Source organism: Dipodomys merriami, unplaced genomic scaffold (assembly GCF_024711535.1).
Source record: "Dipodomys merriami isolate MVZ:Mamm:240054 unplaced genomic scaffold, mDipMer1.0.p SCAF_17, whole genome shotgun sequence".
Lineage (NCBI taxonomy): Eukaryota > Metazoa > Chordata > Mammalia > Rodentia > Heteromyidae > Dipodomys > Dipodomys merriami.
In genome coordinates this window covers 11045910-11065755 of record NW_027203048.1, presented here as the reverse complement: position 1 = coordinate 11065755, position 19846 = coordinate 11045910, and the positions used below count along the sequence as shown (strand labels likewise).

The 19846-nt window shown below is 47.4% G+C and overlaps 1 protein-coding gene and 1 long non-coding RNA gene across 2 annotated transcripts in view; one reads left to right on the top strand and one right to left on the bottom strand.

Annotated features, from left to right (window-relative positions):
- Positions 1-19846, bottom strand: part of Plb1 (phospholipase B1) — an 89545-nt gene that overhangs the window by 48113 nt on the left and 21586 nt on the right. The window contains exons 8-20 of the mRNA XM_070025290.1: positions 16441-16549; positions 13809-13860; positions 12095-12175; positions 10766-10831; positions 10137-10237; positions 7337-7418; positions 5458-5562; positions 5250-5345; positions 5034-5105; positions 4086-4124; positions 2927-2987; positions 1988-2046; positions 841-914 (exon numbers count right to left, since the gene is read on the bottom strand). Coding sequence (XP_069881391.1) covers positions 841-914; positions 1988-2046; positions 2927-2987; positions 4086-4124; positions 5034-5105; positions 5250-5345; positions 5458-5562; positions 7337-7418; positions 10137-10237; positions 10766-10831; positions 12095-12175; positions 13809-13860; positions 16441-16549 — 997 coding nt within the window. The remainder of the gene's footprint in view (positions 1-840; positions 915-1987; positions 2047-2926; positions 2988-4085; positions 4125-5033; positions 5106-5249; positions 5346-5457; positions 5563-7336; positions 7419-10136; positions 10238-10765; positions 10832-12094; positions 12176-13808; positions 13861-16440; positions 16550-19846) is intronic.
- LOC138829160 (uncharacterized) overlaps positions 1-19846 on the top strand; it is a 47681-nt gene that overhangs the window by 15956 nt on the left and 11879 nt on the right. The gene's annotated exons all lie outside the window — the stretch shown is intronic.

The window sequence follows — 19846 nt, the reverse complement described above, 5'->3', positions numbered from 1 at the left end:
AAGTCCTGAGTTCAAGCTCTGGTACTGGCACAATACAACACAACAAAACACTTGCCAATGGAGCGTATGCCTCCCATACCCCTCACCTACTCGACTCAGCTCCTAACACAGCCAGTATAGGGGTGTGGCTTAGGGCTGCCCTATGACAGTGACTTTGTTTCAGTTATGTCTTCTGCAAGAGTGTATTGGGTTTTAGAAGTTTTCTGTGCAGATGTGTACATAGGCAGAGGTGTGAGCCCAGAATGACGTGAATAAATACATGAAGACAGAAGTAGGAACATCAACACGTGCACAAATACATGCAAACAGGCAGGTGAAGGCTCAGGGATTTGGTGGTTTTCCGGTACATTTCATGTTGGATTTGCTGACCCAGTAGTTTGATAACTTTGGTGAACTTTTTCTGTATAATTTAAAAAATAAAAAAAAAGATTATCAACAGTAAAATATCCTCGCCAGCCACCAAATGTTCAGTTTGAAGAAATATGTAGCTTTTCCTTCTCAAAATTAATCCTAGCTACTTACGAAACTGAGATCTGAGGATCACAGTTCAAAGCCAGCCCAGGCAAGGAAGTCTGTGAGACTCTTATCTCCAATTAACCACCAAAAAGCCAGAAGTAGACTTGTGGCTTAAGCGGTAGAGTACTAACCTTGAGAGAAAAAGCTAAAGAACAGTGCAAGATTCTGAGTTCAAGCCCTTAGAACATACACCAAGAAATGTCTTCTAACTTAGCCCTGCTCCTTGGTATCTGTGCATTTGTAGGTGTTAGTCCTCCCGCCCCCCCCCCCAGTCTCTAGGAACCTGGGAAGAGGGAGGAGGAGCAGGTCAGAGCTTGACATTACCTATAGGACAGTCCCCGATACTGTGTGGTGACATCGGTGAGGTCATCTGGTTTGGAGCCGATTCCATTGCCGGCCTTTGAAAACAAACCAAAATCCTCAAGAAACGTGAGCATGTTAGAAACAAAGGGGTGCTGTGAATGTGCAAGGCCTCCAAAGCAGGCCTCACAGTGTCCTCATCACAGCAGAAAACAACGTGATAGGAGGACCCAGAGACCCCAGAGCTCACAGTCTAGGACCCTCCATCCCAGCTGGGTGCCCCCCCTTGAGGTTCTCCCCAGGGAATGAGGACAGGCTTACTCTATTCATAGTGAGGTAAGGCTTGGAGACCAACTCTGATCACAGTTGTAAAGATTATTTGGAAAACTCTCCAGGGCTTTACAAATGTGAAAATGTCAACAATATTAACACCAGGATTTTGCTTCTCAGTTCTTCACAAACATGAAGAAGCACCTCATAGACCTGAGCTACAGTGGTAGAGAGATTTCTCATCAATTTCATTATTTTGTCTTTCCCTTCTGAACCTGCTGTAAGTGTTCACAAAGCCCCAGGCACACTGCCAGAAGGTGGTGCCACAGGATGGTAACACAGCCCTGAGCAAGGAACTTAGTGGCAGAGTTTTATCCATCACAGATGGAGGAAGCGGCTTTCTGTACTGATGTGGAGAGGAAACAGATGTGGAGTCTGAGTTTACAGTAAAGCTGTAAAGACTGAGATCTGAGGATCATGGTTCAAAGCTTGCCTGGGCAAACAAATCGGAGAGACTTATCTCTAGTGAACTAGCCAAAAGCTACTACGTTGGGTTCAAATACTACGGTGCTAGCCTTGAGCAAAAATGCCAAGCAAAAGGGCAAGGCCCTGAGTTGAAGGCCCAGTACCAACACACACACACACACACACACACACACACACACACACACACACACACACACACACACACACACACACACACACACACACACACACACACACACACACACACACACACCCTGAACACCTACTTGAGAAAGCAATTGTAAAATTAAATCACTGCCACTGTCTTTGTCTGACAACACCAAGACAGAAGGGCCAGGTCATTCAGAGGAGTTAGGAGGGCAGGGGCCTAGAACTCCCAGCCAAACCCAACCCCCTGGGGGCCAAGGGTCCTTACAGTCAGAGTATCCCCGAGAGCTGCCACCACTTGGATATCTGCAGGTCTCAGGGCATGCACTGGAAAGACAAGTGGACATGCTTGAGTCTGTGGGGAGGAAGGTGCAGTCAGATTCTAGGGCTTATGCTTGAAGCGACACAAGAGCTACATGTCCATTTGGGCCAGGCAGGACTGGGCATCCAGGCACCATGGGAATTGAAGTTTTATTTGAGGACCAGCAGATGTTTCCCCACTTTCCACCACAGAGTAATATTGGACCTGTGTCAGGATGGGGAAGAAATAGAAGGAAAGCAGGAAGAGAATAAAAAGAAGGGCAGAAAGAACAGGAAGCCACCACTTCACTGCCAGTGCTCATGAGAAGCCATCTGCAGCTGAAGTGCATGGCAGAGACGTGGGAGCATCAGGCCTGGGCAATAGGGCCTGGACAACTGTGAAGTTATAGATTTTTGGATTTCTGTTTTGGATGTCTGTTGAGAATCTATGGCGATTATGTTGGGCCTTTCTCTCCCACACATCTCTTCTGAAGAGAACCCAAAGAACCTTCTAGGCCCAACTACAGGCAGCAATGACGGTGCCTGGAACCACAAGCCCACATAACCAGCTTCCTTCAGGGACTTCCTGGCACATCTGGGCTTCCCCACAGCACAGGGCTGGGCCACCCACAGAGAAAGTCACGAGGCTCTTCTCCCTGTGCCTCCCTATAGGAGGCTGAAGCAGGAGGGCAGGAAACAGCTCCCAGCCCTCACTGTCGTAAAGCCCGTTGGTCATGATTCTGCCATAAGCCAGAACGGGGGCAAAGCAGGTGCCCACCCAAGACAGGCAGCAGGCCTTGCTCACGGCTATGTGTGACATTAGCATGTGGGAAGTCTGGGAGATGCTCACTGGTACATCAGTGTGTGTAGAGGAGTCCTGGGTCCTGGTATGTGTCACGGGGCTTACCTGAGGCTGGAGGGGAGGCAGAAGGCTTTCTGTCCCTGCATGGCAGCCAGGTCCCAAGGCCCTGAGGACAGAGAATGAATCCCTCAATCTCAGAATTAAGAGAGAACAGAAACTGGCTGGGCATAAGGCTTAACCAGAGGGTTTAAAAAAAATACAGATTCCTGGCCAGGTGCTGGTGGCTCATGCCTATATTCCTAGCTACTCAAAAGCCAAGTGTCAAGATTCAAAGCAAGCCTGGGAAGAGAAGTTTATGAGATTCTTGTCTCCAATAAACTACCAAAAAACCAGAAGTAAGGTGTGACTCAAGAGGTAGAGCACGCTAGCCTTGAGCAAAAGAAGCTCAGGAATAACTCCAGGCCCTGAGTTCAAACCTCAGGACCAGCACCATCACAACAAACAACTCACATCCTAGATTCCCATGGTTTAAACAGAATGATTTGATGTGGTGTGAATGGAATTCCTTCACAACATTTATACCAAGACTCTGGGGCCAGCTAAGCAGGCAACCATGCTTACACCTATAATCCTAGTTACTCAGGAGGCTAAGATCTGAGGATCTCGGTTCAAAGGCAGCTCAGACAGGAAAATCCACAAGACTGAACTCCAATTAACTGCCACAAAAGGCAGAAATGAGCTGTGGCTCAAGTGGTATAGCATTTGTCTTGAGCAAAATGCTCAGGGACAGTACTCAGGCCCTGAATTCAAGCCCCAAGAATGGCACACAAAAAATAAATAAATAAAAATAAAGGAGATTCCCAGAGTCTACAAAGGGCAGTTGGAGAAGGCTCCCTGGGGGATTTTGGTATAACCAGCTGAGATGTGTTCATCGAGGTTACATACTTCCTTCTTCTAATGCAAGACACCCCTACCCCCATCCTAAGCTCTGCAACTGCCCAGCTCTGAGAGGTAGATGTCTTTACTACCTCTTGGTGGGGCTGTGATGTGATTGGCTGGACCAGCCATTATTATCAATGGACTTTCCAGCTCCATCCAATCTGACCGTGTGGACAGGTAGATAGTCTTCATAAAAGAGTGGGAACCCCCTGGATGGCCTGTCAGGAATTCTTACTCACTTTCCCATCTGTCCTATCGGGCCCGCCCCGGTTCAAGGTCTGCCCACCCCACTGCCTATTGAGTCAAAGGAAGTGAGACGAGATACCTCCATGTTGTTCTTGTAGGTGCTCAGGTATGGCCAGACCTGCAGAAGAGTGTGGGCAATGGTCACATGTATGGCTTGTTTATTAACCTGTAGTGAGCCCTGATCTGGACACATGCACCCTTGACCTCCCCTGCTCCCTTCTCTGAGACCAGCTCCTCCCATCCAGGGTGACCGCTGTGGGTTCCTTCCCAGAATACTCCAAGACACTCCCCACAACCTAAACCAAGACTTACAGCAAACTCTAAGTCCCTCCCAGTGACATGCATGTCTTCTCTCTACTGCTCAGCTGGGCTGTCTCTCTTTCTCTATCCTGCCCCCATGCAGCATTGTGCCTCTCTCTGCTAACAAGAATCCCTGTCTCCATTTCCTGGGCTCCCTTGCCACCCCATGTCCAGCCACACTACCCTAAGGGAAGAAAAGACAAGAGTTTTAATCCTGCCTCCCCTGCAGGCCCTCTTATGGCAGTACCCAGGGTCAAGCCTGGGACCCCTTCGGGTTCACAGAGGATTTTTTCAGAGGTGAAGGTTGCCACGCAGAGCTCTGAGAATCATTTGACAATAGAGATCTTGATCAGCTTTCGCTTCTTGCTTAGTGTCCTCCACACTCCACCCAACCAGGTTTCAGTCTGTATCTGACCATAACAGAGTCAGTGGCTGGCTATACGGTAGCCCTCTATCCCTGCTCTAGTCTTTGGATGAGAGCTGCCATGTTCCTCTTGCCTTCCCAAATGAGAGGCGTCCAGCATGGACTTATACTAGGACCCCTGCCATGGAGAACCTCCAGATCAACCATCTCCATTCCTCTCACTTCAACCATTTGGATGGTTAGTCTATAGTATCAGATGGGGCAGGGAAGGGGGTACTCTGGAGGGTGGGGGGAGTGAATTGAGAAGCCTAAAGGGAGCTGGAAGCTGGGTAGGGTGCTTGCAAGGACCATATCTCACTCTACCTGGTTTGGACACGTGACATTGACCTTGTCTTCAAAATTATGTCGTGTTGTCTTCTGGCCAACAGGCTGCAGCTAACGCCAGAAGCAGGGAGATGTAAATGAGAAAAAGAGATGGCCAAGGTGAAGAGGTCAGGGGTGGAGGAGGGATATGGGGGGAGGGAGGACAAAGGCAACAGGACTTGAGAGAAGATGATTCTTCTGGCTCGGCCATCTCACCATGTTTTTCCAGAGGGCACTGGCTGCACGGGCGTGAGCCTTGCTGCTGAAGTGGAAACAGTCAGGTGCAAAGAAAGAACTGTCGGGCAAGCCTTCCTGCTCACCGGGCAGAAAAAGAAAGGAGAGATGTCAGAAGGTATAACCAGTGCTCAGAGCTCTGGGATGCCCTTGGGGAGCTCCGCTCATCCACAACAGAGGCCTTCTTTACCGAGGTCTTTGGCATCTCCACTTTCTCAAAGAACGGCTGGACAACCACAGTGAAATCATCCCTGGTGTCGTAGCGGCCACTCTCAATCAGCTCGTGAGTCCCCTCCTGAAGGGGGATAAAGGGTTCGGGGTCAGGGGTCAGATGGTCCTCTCTGCATCCACTCTATCACTGTGCAATCTCTTCTCTGACACAAGTTTCAACAGTCTGGCTGTTGGGTGAAATCAACCTTCCCCAAAGTCTTATCTGAACAGGAACAAGTTAGATACCCTTTGGATCTGCCCTAGTTTCACATACACATGCCACAGCCTCTGCTGCAATTGCATATAGTTAGAGCTATGAAAAAGTGTAGGTAAGAGAAACCTAAGTCACTCAGTCTGATGCCCTCCCTCAGTTCACCTTGCTTTGTTTGGCAGTGCTAGAGATGGAACTCAGGCGCTCATGCTTGCACTCTACCACTTGAGCCATGCCCTTGCTCATTCTACTTTGGTTTGATTTTTTTCTTAGCTAGGTCCTCACACTGATTTTCCACAGGCCATGTTTCTCCTACCTCTACTTCCTTAGTAGCTGGGATTATAGGCCTTTACCACTGTGCCAGTCCTTAACTCCCTTTGAAAGTCATTCTGGTTGGTTAAAGTCTGGTGTGGGGGTGGGCTAATACTTAATGACATAACACTTAATCAAAGATACCTCTTACATTTACCTTTATGTGTAGATCCGCAACGTTTAACATAGTTTTGTATTGTTTGTGCAGAGCGGGTGTGTGAGCACATATGTCCTTCTTTGAGATGCTTAAATATTTTGCTAGGGATGTAACAGAGCTGAATCCTCATAGCTTCTGCTTAAGAGTAGATCTAAGACAGTTATCCCAGTTCTGGCTCCTACTCCTGTCAGGGTCTGTCATTTTACGACTCACCAGGGGTTCCTGAATTTGGGGCCACATGTGGTTAGAGAGAGAGTGTGTCATAAGGCTTACACAGCTGGGAACAATTACGTGGTCACTTTTCAGAGACATGTGCTACTGTCTTTTCCTAGGACCAGTCTGAAGAGGACCCCTTCTACCAGAGATGTCTGGGGTCTGCCTAAATTAGCCAGAATGAGCATGAGCTCATGGCTTGCCTCCGAGAATCCCACCCAGCCCAGGGCTGAGCCCAGGGCTATAACCTGCCTGGTCCCGGTGCGGGCTGTGTGCTGCCTTACCAGAGCGGCAGGTGCCTGCCCGGGGCACAGGACGTGTAACCCGGCAGTGACCAGAAGGCAGGGTGGGGCAATTGGGGATAACAAAATAAAAGATTATTTCTTGGAGCCCCTGGCACACTCCCTCCTCCCCGCAAGAGTCTATAGAGAAGTGATTCCCCCAGGGGGCCTGGGATACTTGCGACCTCTGCAGGCTACTTGCGCCCACTCTGGAAGGAGAGTCGCCAATGTCCCTTTTGAGTGAAGGACTGGACAATTGAGGGGAAACTCGGGACAGTCAGAGTAGTCTACTGTCTCCTCAAAGATCTGACAAAGCCTCAACAAGACCACAACCCCCAAGAAGGGCAGGGGCTGAGTTTTCTCCTCTGGTGTTCCCCAGGACCCAAAAGAGTTCCCAAAAGAGTAGGAGTTTGATCTAGAACATTCCACACTGAGATTTCTCTCCATGAGACACATTTGTTCACAAACACATAGAAACATTGGCTTTCAAGGAACTGGGCTTTGGAGAACTGGGTTTGGTGACTTTACTCTGGGGTGGCATTGAAAGAAGCAGACGTCAGTGTTTCCATGTGGTCATGCTGGTCAGTGGTCAGCACCCACCCAGGCAGGGGCAGCCTCTGATCCCCTGCAGGGTGACACCAGACACATTGCACAGGGGTGGTGGCAGAGTCCCTTTGGGGCTTACCTGGTACTTTCTGTTTATTTCCACGAGGGAGGCAAGTTCTGTTGAATTATCATCAAACTTCAGGACACAGGGACACAAAGACCTGTAGAAGAAACCACAGAGATGTCCCCACCTCAAGATCACTTGCTACGCCAGCTTGAGACTCAGAAGATTCTATTTCTTTTAGGTTTGAGCTATCAGGAATTTGTGCTATAGCAGGGCCCACTGACTGAGCCAAATGAAGCCAAGAAGATGTCCCTGATCTGGCTTTTCTCTTGAAAGTGGAATTTGAAACATCTGTAAGAGGGACTTTTATGGAGCTGAGTCACCCAGAACTGTCTGAGGACAGTGCTATGCAGAGGCACACCTCCCTCTCTATAATGATAGTGAAGACAACAATTGCTCTCAGTCATTGAGAGTTACCTGTGCCAAGCTGATAAGAGCTCTCTGGGTATCATTAATCTGCTTAATCTTCCCAGCTGTTCTAGCATTTGAATGATCATTATCTCCATTTTAAATGAGAAAAACTGAAGCTAGGTCTGATGGTATACAACTGTAATCCCAGCTACTCTTCCCAAGACTGAGGCAGGAAGATAGCAAATTCAAAGATAGCTTAAGCAATTTAGCAACACCTTATCTCCAAATCAAAAATAAAAAGGAGTGGGGGATACAGCTCAAAGTTAAAGTGCATACCTAGCATGCACAAGGTTTTGGCACAGCCAAAGAAAAACAGAAAAAAAAAAAAAAAGAGAAGAAACTGAGGAACTGAGGCTTGGTGGTTAAATAACTTCCTTCCTTCCTTCCTTCCTTCCTTCCTTCCTTCCTTCCTTCCTTCCTTCCTTCCTTCCTTCCTTCCTTCCACTCTCCCTCTCTTTCTCTTTCTTTCTGTGCTAGTATTGGACTTGAACTCAGGAACTGGGCACTGTCCTTTCGCTTTTTCACTTAAAGTTGGTGCTCTATCACATGGGCCACAGATCCACTTCCAGTTTTTGGTAGTTAATTGGTGATAACAGTCTCATGAACTTTCCTGCCCAGGCTGGCTTTGAACCACAATCTTCAGATCTTCAGATCTAGCTTCCTAAGTAGCTAGGATCACAGGTGTGACCCCCTGACACCCTGAAATATAACTTTCTTAAAGTCACACAGCCATACAAATGCTCAATGTAGGAGCAAGGACAAAAACTTGTCTGCTTAGCTTTGAACCTGACCTCTCCATCTCTATATTAAGCTGCTCCTGTCCAGTCTGCAGCCCTGCTCCAGCTGGCCATTGGGCAAATCTTGGCTTTGGGTCAGGGAGTGGGGGCGTTTGAGATAATAATAGCAAAGATGGCTCATTATAGACCCAGTGCCACTGAGACAGACTGACAGAGGGACAGGAAGCATGGAGCACTGGAGTTGTAGGACAAGGTGACCCTGAATCCATCTGATGCTGACATTCCATCAATTGGTCAAAACACAAAATCTCCAGTTTTAATGCTCTGAAACAACAACAACAACAACAACCCCAAACAAACCCTGTAGTGAGCAATAGCAGGGGACCTTTTGGCGAAGCTGCTGTGACCGCAGAGTAAAAATCCTGTGTGGCCCAGGGACTGGAGAAAGCCAGAGCCAGCTGATGAGTCAGCAGCCAAAAATAGCTTGCCTGACACCAGCTGTGTTAATAGGCATGTGTCACATTGTGTCACCCGCAGCTAGCCTGCCTCTGCTCGTGGTACCCTGAGGCCTTCTCCAGGGGAGCTGTGCAGTCTGGGCCTCCCAGGGAAGGTTTGGCATGGCTTTTCAGGTGATCAGCCAGCATACTCCTTCATTTCCAAGAGCAAGACTGGCTCTGAATTATTCATTCCGTCATTCAGCAAACAGCCCCTGAGCCCCTGGGCTGGGCGGGCAGTGACTCAGAGTTCTTGGGCTGTGGAGAAATCATTACTGTATGGAGATGACTAGTGGCTGTATGATGTGCTCAGGGACACAGTGGGGGTCTGGACAGAGATACAGGGCTGGGGGAAGAGGGCCAGGATGGCACAGAACATTGCCATATATATATATATATATACATATATTTGTGTATATATGTATGTATATATATGTATATATATGTGTATATATATGTATCGTCATATATATATGATGGTTATATATATATGTATATATATATATATATATACACACACACACACACACACATATATATATATATATATATGGTCATGCTTCAGCTAGAAGGCCATCTTATTCCTGAGAGCTATGGGAACCTGAAATACTGGATGGGGAAGCCGTCTTTAAGATGAGCTTTACAGGACTTTCTTATGACCAGGGTGCTCTGTTCCCTGGGGAAGTCTTCATCCTCTGCACCCTGCGGATTCTGAGGTAGCCACTTCATCTTCTAGTAAGTGACATTAGAGCTCTATTTGTGAATGTCCAGCCTGGAGTTACATACACCAGCAGGAGGTATTGTCTTTCCTGGGGATGGGCCTCCAGGAGGGGCAGGGACACGCTGGACACCTGGGGAAGCAGATTTTGGCAGCAGCCTATGTCCTCCTTAAGCCTTGCTTACTGGGCCTCCCTTCATTCCCAATGCCTGGCTCTTCCCTCTCTGTGGCTGCCATGACAACAGGAGCAGGGTTGAGTTCTACATATACACCTTAGGGCTGGCAGCCGGGACCTGTCCTGGGTTAAAAACCCTCTGTGGGAAACCCTGAGGCCTTCTCTAGTTAGAAAATGGAGTAACCTCAGCACTGTTTCACATTCTGCTCTGGGCTTTTCTAAGGAATCTGCTAAGGATCCATGGCCCTTGCAGGGATAGGGGAAGAAGTTTCAGCCTGACCTGAGGATCAGCCGTGGGCAGCTGACTTTATTCTCCAGGTACAGCTCTCTCAGGTTAATGATCTCAAGTGCCTTCACCAGGTTCACAAATGCCCGAGGAACCTGCAAAGAGAATCAGCCACCAAGATGATGAGGTAGGCAGTCCCAGTCTTTTGTTATTGTGTTCCAGTCCTGGGGCTTGAACTCAGGGTCTGGGCACTGTTACTGAGCTTTTTTTTTTTTTGCTCAAAGTTAGCGCTCTACCACTTGAGACATTACTCCACTTCTGATTTTTTTCCTGTAGTCTCACAGACTTTCCTGCTTGGCCTGGCTTCGAACCATGATCCTCAGATCTCAGCCTCCCGAGTGGCAGGGATTACAGGCATGAACCACTGGCACCTGGCTCAACCCTAGCCTCTTATATAGGCTTGGAGTTTGCTTCTCTTGCTGGGCTTCAGAGCTAGGGATCTTCATCTGGCCCCATCCATTTCCTTCATCCCTCCTTCTCCCTCTCTTTGTATCCAGGCTGCTGGGACATGATAAAAGAGATCTTCCAGGGAGGTCTCAGCAAGAAGCCAGAGCTATCTTCAGGGATCTCTGAGCCCCACAGCCACAGTGAGCTGCTCTGGGCAGATGGCCCAGCTTCTATACCTCAGCATGAAGGATATCCAGGGCCTTCCTGATGTTCGCTGTGAAGTTCTGGGGTGAATGGTGAACCTGCAGGGAATAGAAGAATCTCCTGAGTCCCATTCATCATCCATTGTCTCTCTACTGATCAAGGCTCTTTCCTGTCCTGCTCCTCTCCTTTTATTTCTGTAAAATAGAAGTAGGTTTGTCTCTGGGGGACCCAGCCTTCTGCCCAATCCCATGCATGCTCTTCAGGTGTGTGCTGGCTGTGATCCTTGGGGAGATACTCTTTCTTTTGCATAGAGCTATAGAAAGTTCTGGAACTGCCACATGTTGATGAGCTAGAGTCTCAGTATATCTCTGGGCCTTCTAAACTGGTGGTGTTGGAGAACTGAAATGTGAAGTGCCTGGTCCTATAGCCTGCTGTCTTCAGCTTCAGAGCCTGGTCTACATAGGGTGCCATAAGGAGGTAATGGGAAAGGAAGAGAGCACATAAATGTATTTTCATTCTTATTTCTCCTGATGTAGATACTGTGTGTGTGTGTATGTGTGTATACATGCACACATGCACGTACACACGCACACGCATACCAGTTCTGGGGCTTGAATTCAGGGCCTAGGTGCTGTCCCTGAGCATTTTTGCTCAAGGCTAGTGCTCACTTGAGCCACAGATCCATTTCTAGCTTTTTAGTGGTGGATTGGAGATAAGAGTCTCATGGACTTTCTGCCCAACCTGCCTTTGAACCACAATCCTTAGATCTCAGCTTCCTGAGTAGTGAGGGTTATGGGTACGCTGGGCTAGACATTGTGATTTTTAACATTTTTTTTAAAGCAGCAGAACTCATTCTTTGAGATCTAACCAAGAGCCCTGCTCTATGCAACAGGGTAAAACTTCGTCACTCAGGGAAGCTCATGAAGGGCCCACGGTCCCAGATTCCCCACTTGTCCCCAGCAGCCACTCCCCTTCCCTGAGGGCTGAGTATCTGAACATTGACTAAATGCCTTAATAGGAAATCAACCTTCCCTAGCATCTGCACAAAGGTGGTCCTGGCCAGGGTGATTAAGTCCTGCAGAAAGAGCTGCCTTTGGGTTATCTAGCAAGATTTTGCTAGATTCTTGGTATGCTATCTTAGTTTCTAGAAAGATATGGAACTTCATCAACCAATCCTGCTTGTCCTGTTGCCTCTTCCTCTTGAGGTGAATGCCCTCTCCACGTCAAGATTAATCTAGGCTTGATCTATGCCAAACCACCAGCCAAGCCCTGGCCCAGCGGTGCTGCTCCAATAACCAATGTCCAACTATGGAATTTCTTTGCTAGGATTGGGGAGCCTGAGAGAAGAACCGAGCACCTACCGGGTCATTACAGGAATCACAGAGGTCATTGCCTCCTATAAACAGGGTGATTATCTTCCAGTCCTCCTGGAAATGTATCCTCTGCAATGAACAGGAAAGCAAAGTAAGCCCCTGTACCATAGTCAAGACAGGGAAAATCCACTCTTGAAAGGACATGTGGCTCAAGTGGTAGAACACCAGTCATGAGCAGGAAGGGATGGTCCTGACACACCAGAGAGTAGCCATTCGTGAGTTCTGTTCTTTGGTTTGGGGGCTGTGAACTCCCGTATGCCATATGTGTTAGATGGAGTCACTGGAAGTCCTGTGGCTGTGTCCTTACATGGTAGCACACAGGTGGAGGTCCCCAACCATCTTGATGACAGTAGATGGGGGGTGCCCTCTGAGCTTCGTCCTCCATCTCCAGCTTGGCAAGGAGTAGGTGGAAGTTAGGAAGGTGGATCCTGGCACTGGGAATGAAAGGTTAGTCTAGAATCTTCTAGCAACTTGGAATTCTCCATATGCCTTATGGAAGAAAGGACTTTCTTCCATTAAGAGAGAGTTCTTCAGATTCAGATCATTCCCACAAGTTAAAGCTGCCAATGAACAAATCCAGCTGGAGAGGTGGATCAGTGAATGTGATCCTGGAAACACTTTGCCACTTCCTGGATCTCCCAAGAGGGACATGAGGGAGAAGTTGAAGTCATGGGGCTGGGTGCAAGGGATGTGGCCACACCCCTTCTATAAGCGGTAGCCCAAAGACAGCCTCACAGCCTACGCTGTCCCCTGGCCTACAGTGTTTTATTTCTCTGACCCGGGCTTCTAAAAGAGGGTGGGAGGAGAAAGATAAAAGCAAAATCCAGAAGAGTGTGACATTAACAATAGAACTACTCTGAAACGTGTCAAGGATGGATTGTAGTATACATGAAATCACATTCTCCACAATGAATCCCAGACCCCACTCTTCAATGATTCCTTCCACAGAGGACCAGCTCCAACACAGGCCTGCAGTGAGAACCTGCTTCCCACTCAAAGAGAACCTCAAGCTCAAACATTTGTCTTCTGCCCATGCAGAGGGGCCTAACTCGCTTCTGCACAGTACTCTCACAGATAGCTTCCCCTACCCTTTCCTGATGGTAATAGGGTTTGAACTCAGAGCCTCATGCTCGCTGGATGCGTTCTACCTGAGCTCTGCTACCATCTCTTTTATTTTCATTTTCGTTACTTTTCAAGTAGGCTCTTGCACTTTTGCACGGAGCTGATCTCAGACCATGATCCTTCTACATGTGTTTGCTGTGTAGCTGGGATCAGAGGTGCATACCACTACACCCCAGTTTGTTGAGATGAGGGTCTCAGTAGCTTTTTGGCTGGACTGGCCTCTAACCTCAATCCTCCCTATCTCTGCCTTCTGAGTAACTGGGATTTTAGGCATGGGCCATTGCCTTCTCTATAAAGCACATGTCAACTCTTGATAATCTTGATTCTCCTTTATGAGCCCCTTGAGGACAGGATTGTGCTGCATTTCTGGCTTCAGGCTTGACCTGTGATAAACATTGAATCTGAACAAGGGAACAGAACATCCTTCACAGAAAAGCAGCAATCAGAGCTATAGGTGCCTGCTAGAAACCTAACTTTCCTCCTGGGCTCCCCTCATCTTGTCTTTGACTTCTCTGTGTCTGTGCTTTCTCTTATTCATCTCAAGTTCCAGGGAGTCTCACCGCAGTGCCCCCAAACTCACCGTGTCATTCTTCATTAGGTCCACCAGCCTCCTGGCCTGGACAGCTAAGTCCCTGTGTGGACATAAAGGAGGACACTGGTGAGGGGCTCTTAGCAGACAGAACTCCCATCAGATAGATACACAACAGAGGAGGGACAAGGGCAGGAAAGGAAGACAAGGCCATACAGAGAACTCCATTCAGGAAGAGGTGGGGGAGGGGTGACAGTTGGGGGCAGGACCCTCCAAGGGACTGTTTTCTGATTGGCATAGTTGATGACCTATTGTCTCTTCCAAGCCAGGCTGTCCAAGGCAAACAGAAAGTCTACCGTATGAGGGTTTCATAGCGTGCTCAGCAATGGAAATGCCTGGCTTGGGCATTTGGTTCCTTCTGGCTATTTGTGGGAAATGATCTTAAGTTCTCAGTTTAAAAAGATTGTAAGGCTGGGTGCTGGAGGTTTACATCTGTAATCCTAGCTACTTAGGAGGCTGAGATCTGAGGATCATGGTTTGAAGCTAATCTAGAAAGAAACGTCCATGAGACTCTTATCTCCCATTAACTAGCAAACAAGCCAGAAGTGGCTCAAGTGGTAGAGGACCAGCCAAGGGAGAGCTTGAGGCCCTGGTTTCAAGGCCCAGTCAAACGCTCTGTCCATCACACAGAAATGCTGTGCAAAACTCAAGGGTGATACAGGTGAAGGCACTTGGTGAACAGTTCACTGCTGGGTGGAGAAGAGGGGTGGTGTCTCACCTGCAGGACCTGAGGCCAGCCATGAGGTCAAGTGAGCACACGTGTTCAGGCCATTTCAACTGCAACTCTCCTCCCTTCTGCTCCCCCCTCCCTCCCCTACCACTTACACACAGGATTGCTTGGATTGTTTGCAATCCAATGAGCCAGAAGGCCTCAGGAAAAGCAGAGCCCTGTGAACCATGCTTGCTTCAGCCGCTCCCATGTTCTCCACTCTGAGATTCATTCTTGGATTGTCTCATGCTCAGAACTGCCTCTCCTCCTTACACTACCAGCTGGCATATTCTGGGCAGAAGCAGAATTAAGAGTAACACGGAAGCAAGCCAGAATTCTGAATCAGTCGCCTCTCACTTGCAACCTAAACAAAAGGAAAAGCAGCCTCCCAAGTGCATTATAAAATCTATTAGGCTTTGTATGATGCCTGCTTCCTATTGAAATAAATGAGAAAGCTACTTAGGTGGCTCATACCCCGAGGACGGTGCAGGGAGCGGGGAGTGTGTCAGGAGATCTAGAAGCCAAATCACAGGCATCCTGGGAACTACATGGAAAATTGAGGCTTGTGACTTTTTTTTTTTTTGGTGCTGGTACTGGGACTTGAACTCAGGGCCTCATGTTCTCATTTAGCTTTTTCTACTCATGGTGGATGCTCTACAACTTGAGCCACAGCTTCACTTCTGTTTCTTTGTTGTTGTTCTTTTGTTTTGTTTTCCTTTTTTTGCTGTTTGATTAGAGATAAGAGTCTCAAGGAGTTGTCTACCCAATCTGGCTTTGAACTGTAATACTCAGATTATCAGCATCCAGTGTGGACTGTGTGTGTGTGCGTGTGCGTGCGTGTGTGTGTGTGTGTGTGTGTGTGTGCGCGCGCGTGCACGTGTGTGTGTGTGTGTGTGTGTGTGTGTGTGTGTGTGTGTGTGTGTGTGTGTGTGTGTGTGCTGGTCCTGGGGCTTGAACTCAGAGCCTAGGTACTGTCCCTGAGCTATTTTTCTCAAGATTAGTACTCTACCACTTGAGCCATAGCTCTACTTCCAGCTTTTCTTTTTTTTTTGAGTAGTTACTTGAGATAAAGGTCTGATAGACTTTCCTGTCTCATCTGGCTTTGAACTTCGATCCTCAGATCTCAGCCTCCTGAGTAGCTAGAATTACAGGCGTGAGCCACCAGATGCCAGGCTGGTGTGATTCTTCTTAAGCAGAAAGGATCTTCCCATGACTTTTGGGTGTGTTGTTCGCTTGTTCTGTAAGCAGACACTCAACACTCTGGTGCGATGGAGAAAGCTGACCTTCTAGCTCTGGGGTGGTTGCCAGTGGGCCCTTCAGCTGGGACTTATCGCTGGGACCATCACCCCGCTGCAAGGTGTCCACACTACCTCCAGCTCAGTAGGTCTTTCGCATCCAAGGTGGGGATTGAGCCTCACAGCCACCTTCCTTATGACAGAGGTTCCCAGCCCTACCTCCCAAAGTCTGAGGCTCAGAGAGGACAGGGAAGAAGCCAGGACCCAGACTCGTAGCTTCATCACCCAGGCTGGTACTCTTCCTGGGACACAGAAGCATGCAGAGCCCCCAAGTCTGGCTGAGAAATGGGAGGTAGGTGGCAGGGGTGTCAGACTCTAAACAGCGCAGTAACATGACAACAGCTGGGACCAGTCACAGATGAGGCCAGGAGGATGTGCTCAAAGCCTGTGCCAGGATATGAAGTTAGCTGTGAGGTAGTACTGGGCACACACTGGCAAATTTCTGTGTCTGGCAGCAAGAAATACACTAGAGAGCGTCCATTCCAGCTTCTGACCCTCATACCCCATTCCAGAGCAAACCTCTCACTTCTCAGCCATAAACTCAGTTTGGGCCAAGCCCTCTCTCCCCAGTCCCCAGGGGCTCTGAGATGTTTCCCCCCCTCAACCCCCCATGACTCACTCAGATTTGGCTCCTGCCACAGCCTGGTTTAAGAAGGCTCCAGAAGTCGTTTCCTTTCCCGTGCCAACAGAGAAGCCTTTCAAGGAAGGATTGAATTCTCGGAGGATGTCTAGAAGTATAAAGAAAGACATGTTTAGTAACTATATATCAACACAACCTTCAATCAACTTCATTTAAAGGCAGGGTCGTCTTGCTCCATAGCCCAGGCTAGCCTAGAAATGCCTCCACCTGGAATGCTGGGATTACAGACCTGCATCACCACACTCAGCTCACAGGTTCCTTTGATAAACACCTTGGGTGCTAGAGACAAGGTAGAGTCCTCACCAACAGCCCTTACTCTACTGTTCATCCAGCATGAGAATAAAATGTTCAGCAGACCCCCACCACACAAGTTGTATGCAATAGGTACCTAATGAATTATCATTCAATAAACATGATTCTGGGCTAGATGCTTTTCTCATACATTGTTGTGTTTTTCTAAATATATGAAGGCATATTGAGAGGTCCATTTGGACTATAAAGTCCACAAAGTATATCTAAAAGTATAGGGCTGGCCAGCTTTTAGTATATTATACTTGTTTTTGACCATCAACTTTAGAACATTTTCATCTTCTCCAAAAGAAGCCTGGTCTCATACAACTTCTCCCAACCCTGTGGAAATCTCTGATTTATTTTGTGCTGTCAAAGATTTGCTACTCCAGACATTTTAGAGACATGAAATTATATAATCATATAAAACAATGGTCTTTGTGATTGGCACCTTTTACTTAACTCCCACATTGGGATATGATAATTCCTTTTCCTTGTTAGGTAATATCCTTATATGGACACGGCACATTTTATCTATCCATTTTTCAGTTTGGGGCATTGGTCATCTTTCCAGTTTTTTGTTTATTTTTTGTTGTTATTTTTTGTGCCAGTCCTGGAGCTTGTACTCAGGGCCTGGACACTGTCCCTGAGCTTTTTTTTTGCTCAAAACTAGTGCTCTACCACTTTAAGCCATAGCTCCATTCCCAGCTTTTTGGTGAACTGAAGAGTCTCCAGAACTTTCCTGCTCAGGCTGGCTTTGAACCAAGATCCTCAGATCTCAGCCTCCTAAATAGCTAGGATTACAGGCTTGAACCATCGACACCCAGCTCTGTTTTTGTTTTTGTTTTGGTATTATGAACAATGCTGCTATGAATATTTCTATACAAGCTTTTGTAGGGGGTTCTTTTCTAGATGTACTAGAAGTAGAATTCTTGGATCATATGATAACACTGCTTAACATTTGAGAAACTTGTAGGACTTTTTCTCAGAACAGCTGCACCATTTTACATCCCAATAGCAGTCAGTGAGGACGGACTTCTGTTTCTCCATATTGCCACCAATATTTCTTGTTTTCTGTCTTTTTATTATGACTATGCTAGTGGATATGGAGAGGCCTATCCTGGTGGTGGTTTGCTTTGCACTGGTGGCTGCAAGAACTTTGTCTTCCTTTGGTGTCAGTGAAAATTCACAGAATTCCCTCCCCTCTTATTTTAGAGAGAGAGAAGTTCATGAAGAAATTATAATTTACTATTTGATAGAATTTTTCACTGAAACCAGAAGAGCTTAGCATTTTTGCAGGGGGGGGAGAGTTAGTGGGAACTAATTACCAATGAATCTCTTCATTGTTAGAAATTTATCCTATTTTTCTACTTCTAATCAAGTCCATTTCAGTAGTCTACATCTTCCTAGGACTTTCCCCATTTAATCCAAAGGTATCTCATTGGTTGGCTTTGGACCACACTGGCTTTGCCACCTCCTCATCTTGGCTAAGAACTCCTCAGAGCAGGGCCTGTATGTACCAGGGCCTAATGTACTGCCCAATAAATGCATATAGCCTCAATCAGGAGAATCTGTTCAGAGTTACACAACTACTAAGAACAGAACCCTTGGCCAAAGTCTTGGTATCTCAGTTCCCACCCAGGGTTCTCTTTCCTGGGGAGAGGAATTGGCTGGGTAATAACAGGACTTTATGATCTCATGCCATCCAGTTATTTTCTTCAGGGTGTTCTCATCCTGGCTGGATTAGACTTAGTGCTATGATTTTTGAGACTGAGAAATGTGCAGTTACCCTGATATCCACTCATGAGAAGGAGGGACTGTGAAATCATCAGCGCTCTTTGAAAATAGACCTGTTTGTCCTTAGAGGTGGTGGGTTCTCTATTACTAGAGGAATCCAGTGCCAGCAACTCAGCTATTTGGAAGTAATGTCATAGACAGGAGCTACATACCAGATAGGGCAAGAACTTGCTGGTGTGTGCAGTTATCTCTGCCAGGAACATTCCATCCCCCTCCTTTACCTGATGGAATCTACTTCATGATGCTTTTTTCAGAAGATAGAATTAGCAGCCTTCTTCTATTTATTTCCCCCTAAGCTTTGTGCATGGCTCTGAAATGGGTCTGGCCTTGAGAAGGCATGTCCCTAAAAGAGACTTATATCATCAGGGCATAGCTCTACTTGCCCACCACCAAACACCAGAGCATCTGCTGGATTCAACTTTACAGGCAGTCAGGCCTCTGATGGTTCTGTTCTGATCATATGGTGTCAGAGTTTCTAACACATTTCCATAGGGCTATTTTATCGATTTTTTTCAGCCCCTACAATCAAACTGTCTTCACAAATGTAGTGGAAACAATACTGAAGAACCTCCATTCTTCCCGGCTAAGTGTATTGGGGGAGTCTCCTTTGTGAATCTCTTGGCTTAAAGATCTCAAGCCAGATGATTTCCAGTCTTCCTCCTGGGACATTTCACAGTCAACTTTATCACACTCAAAAAGCAACCGAAGCCATCTCCTAGCAAGAAGGGAGCTTATTTATAGCCCTTGTGTATATACCTAGAAATCAAGAGGACAGAGAGTTCTTGTGGCACAGAATTGCACCTATTTAAAATTAGCACCAGCTGTCAATCACCTAAACATAATGAATGTGAAGTCTGACGTGTTCTGCCTATACAGACATTAAGCATCCCGAAGAGCAAAGCCTTGGTGATTTACAAGTCAAAGGCTTTCTTAGCTCCTTAAGATATATCACAACAACTGCAAACGTTTGCTGCAGGTGTACTTTTAGAACACACACTGAGTTGGATAGAGAATGAAGAGTTGGGCAATCCACACCCATTGGAGATTGTAGCCAGAGTTTAGGAAATCAGTACTAGCAGGATGTTGGCAGCATCGTTAAGAAAAACACTGAGCCCCAGATACGGCTGTTTGCATAGCCTGGGCAAGGTAGTTTCATCTCTATTGCAATTGCAATGGTTGATAAAGCAACACAAGCCAAAGCCAGGCCTTGGTGCAGAGCGATGCCTAAGAGGCTCAGGCAGGACCAGATCCAGACCCAGATCCTTCCCAGACCCCTCCCAGATCCCTGCTCTGCTCAGAG